Below are 14280 nucleotides of genomic sequence, written 5' to 3'. Positions count from 1 at the left end.
TGCAACAACACGCTGTTGTTTTACCTGTAAGAAAACTCGTGTCATGATCATGTGAACACAAATCTGGAGATTTTCCCTCAGGAGTGCGCTTCGCTTTTGCTAGATGAAACGAGGGGATTTACTAACGAGCGAGAGAGAATGAAAAGCAAAAATAGCATGAACGCGTGATTTTACACGATAGAGGACTTGTCTGTGCTTGCTTTGATATGTAACAGATGAATGCGGATTTTGGTCGAGTTGTTGATCCAACTTCAAATATCTGGCTAGCCTACTTTTCTTGTTAAAACATAAGGCTGGTTTGATTTTTCATTTAACAGCTGGATTGTAGGCTAAATGTTGCTTCTTTTCTGTCGTAATGGATATGATTGACCTCCTTAGTTGGTTCTGCTGTAAAGTTCTGATGCGTATATTTTTTCTTTGAATATTATAGTGTCGTACAGCATACTGAGGTTCCAGCTGAGAACGCAAAACGGGACCCGTCGATAGGGGGCGCACTTGCATAATGGTCGTTTTGAGGAAATTAATGAGATATCAGAAGGAATATTCATCTAGATAGATTTCCCATGTCAAGATCTCTGTCACGTTGTAAGAACACTGATATCGCATTTGCCTAAAATAACAAATGAGGCCAGTTTTATTAACACAAACAGCAACATTTTCATAAATTATGGTCCCCTCCCCACTCTCTAATTAATTACATTAAAATAAAAGATCATATGTAAAATGTAATTGTCAAAAGACCTGGCCTCCAGCCAAAGTGCATGCAATCTCAGCTCCACATTCATTAATGTTTGTCACATGGTTCATAATTCATTTGATGATTTGTTTCATTTTCAGTTCATTCAGAGCGTGAACATTGCAAATTTTTGCACCCACTCAAAAACATGATGACACGGTATCTGTGCTAGACAAAATGTCATGCAATATCTTAAAGCACTGATTTAAAGACATAGAAACAAGCATGCTCTGCTATATTTAAACATCTATATATATTTAACAATTATTAAATCACTGTAAAGCTAAATATAAACATCTAATCTAAATGCATGTCTGCAGAAATGCATCAAACTTCGAGTCTTAGTCTCAAGAGAAAAGCCTAGATCCAATCACACATAGTGATATTTTCACCAATCTCTGCTCAACTGCATTGAAACAATGAAACCATTCATGTTTGCTTGCTCTACTGAATTCTTATCAGCCGAAACTGTGCTAAATCTAGCTTGCTCATTCATTTGTCTTTAATAACGGTGATATGATGCATTATTCTTCACGAGAATCGCAGGCTCCAACAGCCCCTGCACCATATGTTGTTCCTCTGCAGTTTTATGCCTTGCTTTACAATGCATCTGTTTGTGAATACATGCTGGCCACAGTAGCAGAGGGCCTGTGAGCTTCCTCTGCTCAGTCAGTCCAAGACTCTTCATGTGATGATGTCAGCTCCACTCTCTTCTGGCCTGCTTGCTGCTCAGATCCAGTGTCACATGTAATATTCATCATTTGCTCATTGCTAGCTATTCATTGCCTAAATTCCAAAATGAGATTATAAAATTCTGCGCTTCTCACCCTTGTTGTGTAACTCCACTGGATCGTATGTAAAATGTATTTGCTATTGAATAAGCATTTCAGGTAATGTAATTCTGAGGTAAAATGATTATTAAGCAATGTTGCATAAGATTTAGCTATCTGAAGTCATATTGAGTCTCCTCTTTGAGCAGAAACTCCTTGAAGTATATTGCATGGTGTATTTTGCAAACATCTAAATGCATTATATCACGAACAGCCTGTATTATGTGTGTGCTTTTGTTCTGCAGGGAATGAAGTCGAGCACTATGGGGTTTTCCAGGTTGGTTCTTCTGACTCTTCCAGCTCTCCTTACCCTCATCAACGTCTCACATGCGGCAGAGAAAGTGCCCATACTGAACATTGCCGTGATCCTGGGTCAAACACGCTACATCTCCGATAGAGATATACGGGCTCTGTGGAGCAAAGATGATCCCATTGACGTCAACGTGGTGACCCTGCTGGTGAATGAAACGGACCCCAAAAGCATCATTACCCATGTGTGCGATCTCATGTCCGGGACTAAAATCCATGGGGTGGTGTTTGGGGACGGCACGGACCAGGAAGCCATCGCCCAGATTTTGGATTTTATTTCCTCTCAGACTTTGATACCCATTCTGGGGATCCATGGCGGCTCGTCCATGATCATGGCAGACAAGGTCAGTCGGTAGATAGCATCAGCTCACCTAGAGCAGGGAACATTATTGAATACTAAAGTTCTTTCCAAATTTGTTTACCCCAAATCTGGAGCAGAAGATGAGCTTGAAATATTATTGAGATCACAAAATGAGTTCAGTGGGTAAAAATGTGCACTCTTAATGTGGTTTGGTAATGACAATGATGTAAAATAATGTCATTAGTGCAACATGCAATCGTGCTTTAACTGTTCCCCTGACAAATTACCATATGGAGTTATTTCACAACATATGCTTCATCAGAAAAGCTAGAGTAATCATTTTACTGAACCCGATAACAAATATCTCTTTATACTGAGCCATCATAATTTCAATCACATCTGTCATTATGCAACATTTACTTCATATGAACAGCAAAAAGGGTGAATCAGATCTGAAATCACTTTATGGTACAGTTTAAGATGGTAAATTTAGAGAGGTTATAATTTGCCACTCTGCTGACTTCGTTCCATTTTCATTACCAACCACCAACCGTGCATCTGAATCCCCACTCACTATAAAATCTTATTGCAGACTTGCATTGAGTTTATATAATAGTCCTGTTTCTCATGAGCACTCGCTGCTCGCTTTAAATATGTTTACTTGCTTTTCATCTCAGGATGTCGCTGTATCAAATGAAGCAACGTTTTGAAAGCTTATTCTCAGGAGATTTTCTTCAGGGGTACATTAAGTCAATCTAAAGCACTCTGTGTTGATCCTTAAGGAGATAAATGTCTGCACTTTTTTAACTCATGGGGACCTTTGCGTCCTCTTTTGTTGAATAATGCATCACATGCATAAAGTTAAACTGTATACTAGGATGCGAGTATGTACTACCAATGACATGTTGGTATGAACTTTGCATTGTTAACATACAGTACATCTACGGCATTATGATATCCCTATAATCCCTCTTCAGATATGCCTTAATTATAATTAGTGTGCATTGTAAATGCCCTAAATGTTGTATTTTAGTGTCGTCATGTGATTTGATTCTTGCCTTCATTGGTTAGGAGAGACAAGGCGAAATTAATGGTAGCTCATGGCTTTTTCATTTTTCAGGAGACAAGAAAGCATGCATGTGGTAATTAATGTTGGGCCGCTGGGCAGGTCTTACTTCATTTAGTGCCCATGCAGCAGGATTTGAGTCCAATAAACACAGGGATCATTGGCATGTGTCAGGGGAGCCTTTGTTTTATATCTGAAGTGCTGCCTCCCACTGAATGCGGCCAATGCGCAGGCACGCTCACGACTACTTATGGCCAAAGATCAACTGTCTGTCTTATGGACGTTTTTAGGTTGCTTTTCCATATATCTTCAACCTGAAGCAATTGATTTAAGACATATGATTGTCATTTAATATACGCAGGTGCCAAGAGGAGCAACATACAATGGAGATGGCCATTTAGGCAATTTAGTTCTTTCTCTCCTCCATCACTGACAGGGTGATCTCTCTTTCCATATAAATTCTGAAGTGCTTATCCATTTATATACTCCTAATAGATTCCCAGTAGATTCAGTATATGCACACTGTGGTTCAGACTGAGGTCTTTGCTATCTTTGACTGGTATAAAAATCCTTTCAGATGATTCAACACACTTTCAGAGGTAGTGGAAAATGAATGTTACCACATTGTTGTAAACACCAGTCTGACCTGATGCGTCCTCACCTGTCAGTCAACCACTAAACTGCACTAAAACAAGGGTTTTAAACTTTGCCAAATACATGTGGCTTTTAAAGAACTACTTTAATATGCCTTTGGACTTTTCCATTCCATAAAAGGTTTTTATAGTGGAAAAAGTTTTTTTAGATTTTTAATTGTTCTTCACACTAATAAAAAAATGTTTACTTTAAGAACTGTGCAATGGAAGGTTCTGTGGAGACCCAGAATGGTTTAGTGTAGAATGTTTTGTTTGACACAAACAAGTTGGGGAATTGTTTTGTTCTGAGCAGATACCATTATTCTTATTGTGACCTCATTTAAGGCATGCAGAGCACTTATGATTTTCACGGACTTGGTGTTTAGGGAGACTGCAGATCGTTATGTTCTCTTTTGGATGAGATACAATCCCCAATAGCCTTCACGTGCTGCCAGTTTGGAGGAGGGACACCCCAGAGAAATGTGTAATGCATGCAAGAGCACACTGTGGTGCAGGGATGGACTGAAAAATCAGCCCGGGACCTATCTTATAATTTCAGGTGATAACAGTCATCCTGAAATATTATTAGGTATTTTAGTTTTAATTCTGTCCCATTTCTCACTGCCTATAGAAGACTGGTTTAGACTCTTTGGTATAATTCTCTAGACAACCTACTATTTGCAAGCTGACGCAAAGAGTTGGTAAACTTTTTAACATCGGTGGGCTCTGGCTTTTGTAGTAAATGTTTGCATAGGCTTAGTAACACTGTGGCCCTGTGTTTTATATACACTACCATTCAAAATGCTCACCAAGTCTGTGTTTGTTTGGGCAAAAATACAGCTAAACAGTTGAAGACAAAGCTGAATTTTCAGCATCATTACTCCAGTCTTCAGTATCACCATAATCTATCTAAAATCATTCTAATATGCTGATTTGCTGTTGTGTAGTTACAGCATCTACCAGCAGGGGCCAACTGGGCCATACTAATCAGCCTTTCGATGTTAACAAAGAAACGTTTAAACAAACCGAACTAACAATTTGCTACAGTCCTTAGAACAGTTTTGAGTTCTGAATTGGGTCCTGTGAATCATATCCATTGAGCGTTTTATGTTGTTTGTATGAAAATTCATTAACAAAGACATGCTGTGAACAAACGCAGCACTTATGTTTACTGTTCACTAATAAGAGAGCATTTATGAACATAAGAATTATGAAATGTAATTAACTTGCTGCCATCATACAACTAATAACCTGCTGTTGCTGTAGATGAGGGAACCACCAAAGGGTGGAGATTTTCAATTAAATTATTAATTAACAACAAAGAGACCATTGTGATGTCACAGCTTTTTTCCAAGACCGCCATATAGCTTTTCCACTTCTACTAGTGGGAACAAAGTGGTATCAATGCCCCTAAATAGAGGCTTTTGTGTATCCTCATTGTGTTCATTACTGTTCTCTCTATTTGTGATTTCAGCCAGTGCACCATGCGCACCATATGCAGGTGTGTCCAACAAATTCCCCAGTTGTATTCATCTGAAAGGATTCTGAGCCACCCTCCTGAACAAAATAATTGCACTATTGTAAAGCAACACAGCAGAGATTGCAAATATCTCCTCAAATGCTAATGTCCTGATCCCCTGAGCCTCTTTTAAGCTGTACAATGGCATAACTAGTGTTGAGAGACACACATATCTGTTCCCATCTGAAATGGCACAGTTGAAGATGGGGTAGCGCTTATGTGTTCTTAAATCTCACACAAATGTTCAGTGTCCAGCACATTGTCTCTAGCTGTTACCTTAGAGGAGTCAAACATGGCTGCCTATTATCATTCTTTCCCAGCATCACAGAGATGGTGGCTTGAACAAAGGGTGCAGAACTCATCAGATCACAGCAAATGTCCGTGGGACAAGTGTTACGACAATCTCTTGATTATAGTTGTGCTTTCTTGTGTGCCTGGCTCCCATGGACAGGACAGCAAGAGAAAGAATTTAATTAGCTAACCGCTATTTCCAAGGCAATAAGGCTTTGCGCAGCGGTGCTGGAGAGTAATGATGAAAGGAAACACTTTCCCACAGGAAAATCACAAACGAGATCTCTTTAAAATCTCAGTTGTTTCTCCTACACTGCAGTGAGATTGAATGAAGAGCAAATTGAGAATTTAGCTATGCCTGATCGCTTAAAGATACACTCACAAGAGATCTCAAAGATGTCTCACATTGGGTCTCAGCAATGTGCCGCAGGTAGTAATTTGCATAATATACACTCTCAAACCATCTGCAAAGAAGGGATTGCACACAATCTCACCTATTGTAATTTATTCCTGTGATGGCAAAGCTAACTTTTTTACTCCAGTACTCCAGTCTTCAGTCTCACATGATCCTTTAGAAATCATACTAATATGCTGATTTGCTACTCATTATTTTATTATAATGAGCATCAAATCAGCATCCGGTTATTATCAGTGTAGAAAACAGTACTGCTTAATATTCTTGTAGAAACCATGATGCAGTTTTTAGGATTTGTTGATGAATATAAAGTTCAAAAGAATTTTATTTAAAATTCAGTTCAGTTCAAATATTGATAAATTCTGTGTAACAAATGTTCACAAAGAGCAACAACATTTTGCTGAGAGTTAGTATCTGCCGAATATAGTGTTCATTGTTAAGATGGCTGATACAGTGTTTACTCAGAAAAGCTGTAGACTGTGCAGTTTTTCCTCAAAGACACATTTGCCAATTCTGCGCCACATGCTCATTTCTAATTCTTTGAGTAGATCTCTTTATTGGGTTGAATTCTACAGAGCTCGTGATTCTAGTCAGTTTATGGTCTGTTTATGTTGCATGGAAGATCAGTGGTCAGAAAATACTAGGAATCGTGGGTTAACAGCCCATTAAAAAGTCAGCATTTAATTCTTCTTTTGCCATTAAAAGTAATTGTAGAGCTAATTTTGATGCTCATAGGCCTCAGTCTGGCAATAATATGAGTCCAAAAGGGTTTTTGTTGCAAATTGAACCATATAAAATCAGCCAGGAAGCACTTGGCTGAATTGAATAGAATGGAAAAACAATCAGCTACAGTTTCATAGATTAATGCCACGTTTACATTTTTTCCCTCCTGGAGGCATAAACAATTGTTATTTGGAACGATTCTGAAAACAGCCTTCATTAATTCACCTAATATAATATTTGACAAATAGAGATGTCTTCACTGGCATATGGCATACTGCAAATCTTACTTAAAGGTTTGTATTTTTTTCCATTATTAAAAGTACTTCCTCCGTTATCAGCAAGATGCAGAGACAGCTATTAGTAAGGGATTTGTGGGTTGATGCAGCAACACTGGGTCAATGAATGGCATGAGATTTGGAGCGGGACTGTCTGTTTGACCAATCAATGGCAAATGGGGAGTGTTCAGGAACTAAACTATTATTATTATTTTTGCAAATTAATTTGGTTTTTGCAAGAGCTCTCATTGTGATATCTGATTTAAGAACTCTATTTATTTGATAAGGTAAATAGGAGCAAACAAGTTTGCTGCAGTCCTGCAGCTGAAGGATTCCCAAGCAGCTGCAAGCTGCACTCTGTGCTGGAAATATGCCATTGACCCCTGGAAACAATGAATTTCAGATTTGCTGATGTCACTATTAATGAAGGAAGTTATGAAGACAAGGTAGTTTGCACCAAAGCAATCTAGGGTCACAGGCTAGTCATCTGTTGTTTCATTCGTTAAATGCTGCAAATTATTTACCATCAATTATGAGGTAAATGAAGCCTCTGACATTTATTAGACAACAAAGGTCTAGCTGAGAGATTGACCCAACAGCTACTCTTATGTAAGGACAAATCCATTGGAGGGTGTAATCACACATTGGGCCACTTGCTAACAGCGGACCTTAACAGCCAAACTGTAATCTTACGTAAGACAGGCTGGAGGTACAGGGCGGGCTTGAAAATGACAATGAATTCACTGTGTTATGAAGCTTGGCTCATTAATTAAAGACAGGTCAATGCAGCTGTGAATGGTGAGGCATGAGACAGATGTTTTTCTGGCTGCTGCAGTGTTCTTGTTTGGCCCGGTTAAGGGCGCACAATGTTAATTTGATTGCTTTACTCTCTTGCTTTAAACAGTGTATTAACACTATATGGTTACACTGTACTGTAAATGCATTTCATTGTATAAGTTCTAATTTGAATAACTTTTTTGAATAACATTTAATCACCTTTTTGACATTCCAATCCCTTGTGATCTTCTTTCTTCTATGGAACACAAAATTGACATTTTGAATAACTGTATTTTTGCTTATTTCCATGTAGTTAAAATGAAATGGAGCTGGAGCTTTCAAGCTTAAAAAATGCAAAAGTTCCATAAAAGTATCAAAAAAGTTGTGCAAATTATTAATTGTGCATTATATTTTTATATTTCTATAATGTATTTAAATTTAAATATATATATATATATATATATATATATATATATATACACACACACACACACACACACAGAGTCATGGCCCAAAATATTGGCACCCTTGGTAAATATGATCAAAGCAGACTTTGGAAATTAATTTGCACTGTTAATCCTTTTGATCTTTTATTTAAAATTCACAAAAATCTAACCTTTCATTGGATAATAAGAATTTAAAATGGGGGGAAATATCATTATGAAATAAATGTTTTTCTCAAATACACATTGGACACAATTATTGGCACCCCTAGAAATTCTTATGAGTAAAATATCTCTGAAGAATATTCCCATTCATATTCACAATTTATATTTCCTGTTTCACAGAAATATAAATAGGAGGGAAAACAAAGCCCAAATTACCTTAATCATCCATCACAATGAGAAAACCCAAAGAATATATTTCTGATGTGCAGCAAAAGATAATTGAGCTTCACAAATTAGTGAAGTGGCTTTAAGAAAAGAGCTAGAGCAGTGAAAATTCCCATTTCCACCATCAGGGCAATAATTAAGAGTTTCCAATCAACAGAAAATGTTACGAAACTGCCTGGAAGAGGACGTGTGCCCATATTGTCCTAATGCATGGTGAGAAGGAGAATTTGAGTGGCTAAAGACTCTCCAAGGACCATAGCTGTAGAATTGCAGAAAATAGTTGAGTCTCGGGTTCAGAAAACCTTAAAAAAATAGTCAAACTGGACTTACATCACCACATGCTGTTTGGGAGGGTTTCAAGAAAAATTCTCAGTTCTCAGTAATATTCAGTTATCAGACACGACTGGAACTTCAAATGGGATTGGCTTCTATGGTCAGATGAAACTAAAAAATTAGCTTTTTTAGCAGCAAACACTCAAGATGGGTTTGGTGAACACAGGCATAAAAAGTACCCCATGTGTACAATGAAATACACTGCTGTATTTTTGATGTTGTGGGCCTATATTTCTGCTGGAGGTCCTGGGCATCTTGTTTAGACACATGGCATCATGGATTCTATCAAATACCAACAGATAAAAAATCAATAAGTGACTGACTGTGTTGGAAATCTTATAATGGGCCATGTTTGGATCTTTCAACCGTACAATAATCCAAACACAAACCTCAAAAACAACACAAAAATGGGTCACTGAGCACAAAACCAAGCTTCTGTTATGGCCATTCCAGTCCTCTGACCTGAACCCTGAGAAAATAAGTGAGGTGAACTGAAGAGAAGAAGCACCAACATGGAGCTGGAAATCTGAACTATCTGAAGGAATGGTCTCTGATCTCTTGTCAGGTGTTCTCTAACCTCATCAGGCATTATAGGAGAAAATTTAGAGCTGTTAAACTGGCAAATGGAGGTTTCAAATTTGAATAAAAGAGTGCCGTTAATTGTGGCCAATGTGTATTAGAGACAAACATTTATTTCATAATGATATTTCCCCCCATTTAAATTTTTTATTATCCAATCTAAGGTTAGATTTTTGTGATTTTTTTAAAATAAAAGATCAAAAGGATTAATGCAGATTAATTTTAACAGCCTTCTTTGTTCATATTTACAAAGTGTGTCGATATTTTTCGCCCTATATTTAGAATTAAATATCTATATATTTAATTTTTATATAGTCTCTTGAAGCCTTACTATATTCAATTTGATTTGTTTCCTTCTCAGATTCACTGGCAATTTTCTGAAGTTGTGTATCGCTGTGATCAGATCAGTCAAATTTGTGAACAAATCATTTAGACCTGTTTTAGACCAGTTTTAGATCAACATTTCATCAAAAAAACATCCCCAGTTCTCATTCATTGTCATTGTCAAGTGTTTTGTGTTTACTGAGAAATTAAAGTCATACAGGTTTTGAATGACTTCGGGGTTAGCAAATAATAACAGAATTTTCAGTCTTGAGCAAACTGTCCCTTTAATGAACATGAATCATGATAGTATTGTCACTATAGGAGTGCAAAAGTAGAATAACAATCATCCAAGTCCTGAAGCAGAGACTGAAATTCTTCCAAACAGAGTGCGACAAGCATTCAGACTTACCCATTACTGAGTGCCAAAGAATTGTGCATGCTTTGCATCAAACTTTTTAGTACCCGATACTGTATTTTAGGAAGAGGAGAAATGCATCTTCGCAGCAGGCTGTTTGGCTTTCATGCGACTGCAAAATGAATAAAGCATTCTTCTGGACTTGCTTGTCCTCAGCCGAGGCGGGATGAGAGATGCACTGCAGTGCTCATGCAGTGAACACAATTACATCAGAATAAACTCCTCCGTATTGGTACAATTCCTTGTCAGATGCAGTGAAGTGTGTTCAAAGATAGAAAATGGAAGTGGATGGCATGAATTAAATATATTTTTCTTTGTGCTCCATGCATTCATTAGAAACACTTTTCATGTACAATAGCCCAGTGGAAGTTACAAGATTGTTAATTGCTCACAAACGCAAGACATAGTCTTGAGAAAGATTGAAGACGTATCCCTGGGTAGATGAAGGAACGGCACTGAGTGGCATTGTTCTCTCTTTGCAGAGCTTAGGCTATTAATGTTAAGGATGTTGAACTTGCACTGGAGTCTGGAATAGGTCCACTTATTCAAAAGAACACTCACGTGTACATAGTGTACTGAACCAAACCTATGGTGGCTTTGCTAAATTGTTTATAGAGAACCATTCAAGGTGACTTTTCAAACTAGATAAGATCAGGCAAAGAATAATTGTGGACAGAAAGCATTTCATTTCTGAGGCTGTTAAGTATCATGAGCAAACCTTTTTCACATTGAGCTGCATTTGCTCCAAGCACTAGATGCTGAATTTAATAGAGGTTATCCAAACAGCATTATTGCAAATGTCTTACAAAAGCGTGTACTTGAGGATTTTGATTGGACAATTGATTAACAGAGATTTAACATCTTAATCGTTAGATATTGACCTGTTTTGTACTCAACGGGAGGTTCGCTGTGCTTAATACTGAATGGCCTGAAGCAATGCAAGTAAATTTTTTTGGCTGCTTTTTTCAGTTTCACCCTGTAATATATATGTACATATATTAGCATAAAAAGGTTAGTTTGGGACAGTGACCATCAATGTGCGCACAGTCTTCATTTTTTTTTCCTGAACCCATGATCTTTTCTAAAATTGTCTCACGCCTCGAGAGTAAACTAGTTTTTGTTCTACTTCACATGTTCCTTCGTTCTCAATACGTGGACATGCCTTAAAAATAGATCCAAAGGTAGCAAAGATAAATGACAAAACTGTTTTTCAGGGTCAGCTTTGACAAATGAGGCAGCGGACTTTTGGAGCTCCAGAGACTTCCACAGTTAGGTCGCTAATCTCAGGAGGTGAAGGGAAATGCATTTTTGTTATGCTCGAGGCAGCGGTCGAGGTCTTGAAATAGTGCTATTTGCTGATGTAAATGTACATAGCTGTACTTAGTTGTCAGGGATGTAGGGGATAAACATCAGACTGTGGTTTAGATTAGATAGTTTCTGAAACCTTGACTGGTTTTTGTGCGCAACAAATACCAAAGACTTTCAGCACGGGAGCACGCTCGAGTCGTGACAGCCCTCCTTAGAAAGGAAAGTGTAGAGGCGTTCTGGTTTATAAAGTGGCCTTGAAGATGTACGGAACATTGAGGGGAAATGTCAGAGTTTTTATGTGACAGTGACAGTGTTCAGCAGTCATAAGAAATATTGTACGATGCTACAATATGCTGCAGGAAGAACGAATTTGAAAGAAGCAGCTTGTTCACTGTAGCTGAAAAGAGTGATTATGTGGCTGATAAATAATGGCTTCCCACATTACTCCGTTTCTGAGGTGGAAAGATGAGCCTCACACTTGAGATTTACTTCAATGTAGGTCAAATAAATGAAAAATAGATTGTACATACAGCCTGGACTATGTATGTTCACGTTATAGAAAGATATATTTGGACCACCCAGAAAAAAACCCTATGCAAATGATTCATTCTTTAGTTAGAGAAAATTAAATATTAATAAACAATACGGAGCTGAGCAAGGAACGAGGAGTAAATTTAAGTCACAGTCTTTTAATCTTTCCAGCACAGGGCAGCCAGGAACACAAGTAGCACAATGGACAATAGAGACCTGACAAATGCTAACTGAAGGGACTGGGGCTTTTAAAGACAGGACAATCAGGGAGGAAGACGAGACACACCTGGAAACAAATTAACAATCAACACGAGGGAGAAACTGGGTCACAGGGAACACACGGGGAGCAAAACACACACAAAACAGTTCACAATCCTGACAATATATGACAGAATGTCATTTTTTGATCAACTGCTATATCCTATAATGATAAATAACCCATATCAGTTTAATCTATATTCAACATAATCTGTAACAAAATCTAGAATGCAGGCAATAACTGATTCACTGAATGAAAAATTATTTTTGGATGTCTGTGAGTCCTCAGTCTGTTCAGAAATACAGTCAATGAAGCAAATCAAAGGGTGGGTGTTGACACACTTTGAATAGCCGAGGTTACTTTAACCAGGTGGCGTATTTTCAGCATCAGGCTGGCCACAGTCCAGGCGCACCAGAGGACTTAACAAACACAAGTTCAAAACCAATTACCTTCACAGGAGGTGAATGATAAGGGAACACTTAACTGTAAAATATAAAATTTTCAGAGGAGATTTATTGGATTATGGGAGAAACTGGTATGCCCCATTTTATGTCTAAATTGAGATTCGAAATAGCAGATGCGCTGCAAAGATGACACAGTTTCTCTTGGAAGTGTCTGTGATTATTGCCAGGATGGTGCATATTGAACTCCTCAGAAGTCAATTTGAAACATGTGTTTTGCCCCAAAGGGCTGAAGTCTTTACTGGAGTTTGGTACATAAAAAGCAGGCCCAAGGGCAGAGCTGTGAAATCTTCTACGCCAGCTGAGTTCCACCCCATGCAGACATCTGTCGTAGCTTGGTCGGACTGGCTTTGATCTGTATTTTGTGTGCGTGCGTGTAGCAGAGAATCGGGGCAGGTGGTGTCAGAGGTAAGTGTGTGTAAGGTTAATGGCGTCACTGAATCTCTGCCTATGGTAATGTGACTTAAGCTTTTTAATTAAAGTCCTCGTGACATTCGCTTTGGCCAGGCAATAGCTGCTCGTCATGAGGCACCTGTGTGTAAAGACCTGTTCACAAGATCAGTGCAGCTAAACCAGAAGAAAATTTTCTATATTCTTTCCTTTAATAAAACCATATATTCCAATGTCTGCTACCAGAATTTCATGAAAAGACTGGAGTAATGATCCTGGAAATTCAGCTTTACCAGAAAATTAGAATTTTACATTTTTCGCAACATTACTGTTTTACTGTATTTATGGTTAAATAAATGCAGGCTTGCTGATTTATATATCAGCAAGGCTTTAGCATAGAGACATTACGATGACATGCAATTAGCACATTTGGCAGCCTGTGAGTCATATGCGTGTCAGACATGCATAGACAGAGGAAGATATATGTGAGGACATGGCATCTTAAAAATGATATGGTGGAGCTCTGCTGGACTGGAATGTAATAATTATGTGTATGTATATATATATATATATATATATATATGAAATTTTTCAGTTAGATAAAACATAAAAATATTCCAGTTCAGCAGAGCTCCACTGTGCCCTTGTCGTGATGGCATGTTCTCACATATATCTCTCTCTCTTTCTATGCATGTCTGACACGCATATGACTCACAGGCAGACAATGAAGCTTAAGGCAACAGCCTGCAGCATCACCCTGCAGGCTTCACCCTGCAGCATCTGGACAGACCAGGGACTTATGTGAGGATTCTGTTTGTGGACTTCAGCTCTGCTTTTAACACCATCATCACGGAAACCCTTCAGAATAAACTAATCCAGCTCTCCGTCCCCACCTCCGTCTGTCAGTAGATCACCAGCTTCTTGACAGACAGACAGCAGTTAGTAAAGCTTGGTAAATTCACATCCAGAACTC

The 14280-nt window shown here is 38.2% G+C and overlaps 1 protein-coding gene across 1 annotated transcript in view; it reads left to right on the top strand.

Moving 5' to 3' along the window:
- Positions 1-1814: 1814 nt before the first annotated feature.
- Positions 1815-14280, top strand: part of grin2aa (glutamate receptor, ionotropic, N-methyl D-aspartate 2A, a) — a gene marked incomplete at both ends in the record, with an annotated part of 132179 nt that continues 119713 nt past the window's right edge. Inside the window, one exon of the mRNA XM_079381818.1 lies at positions 1815-2219. Within this exon, the coding sequence (XP_079237944.1) occupies positions 1815-2219 (405 nt within the window). The remainder of the gene's footprint in view (positions 2220-14280) is intronic.

The sequence above is a fragment of the Barbus barbus genome (assembly GCF_936440315.1).
Source record: "Barbus barbus genome assembly, chromosome: 3".
NCBI classification, from domain to species: Eukaryota; Metazoa; Chordata; class Actinopteri; order Cypriniformes; family Cyprinidae; genus Barbus; species Barbus barbus.
The sequence above is the reverse complement of the archived record's forward strand: the minus strand, read 5'-3'. Positions and strand labels throughout refer to the sequence as shown.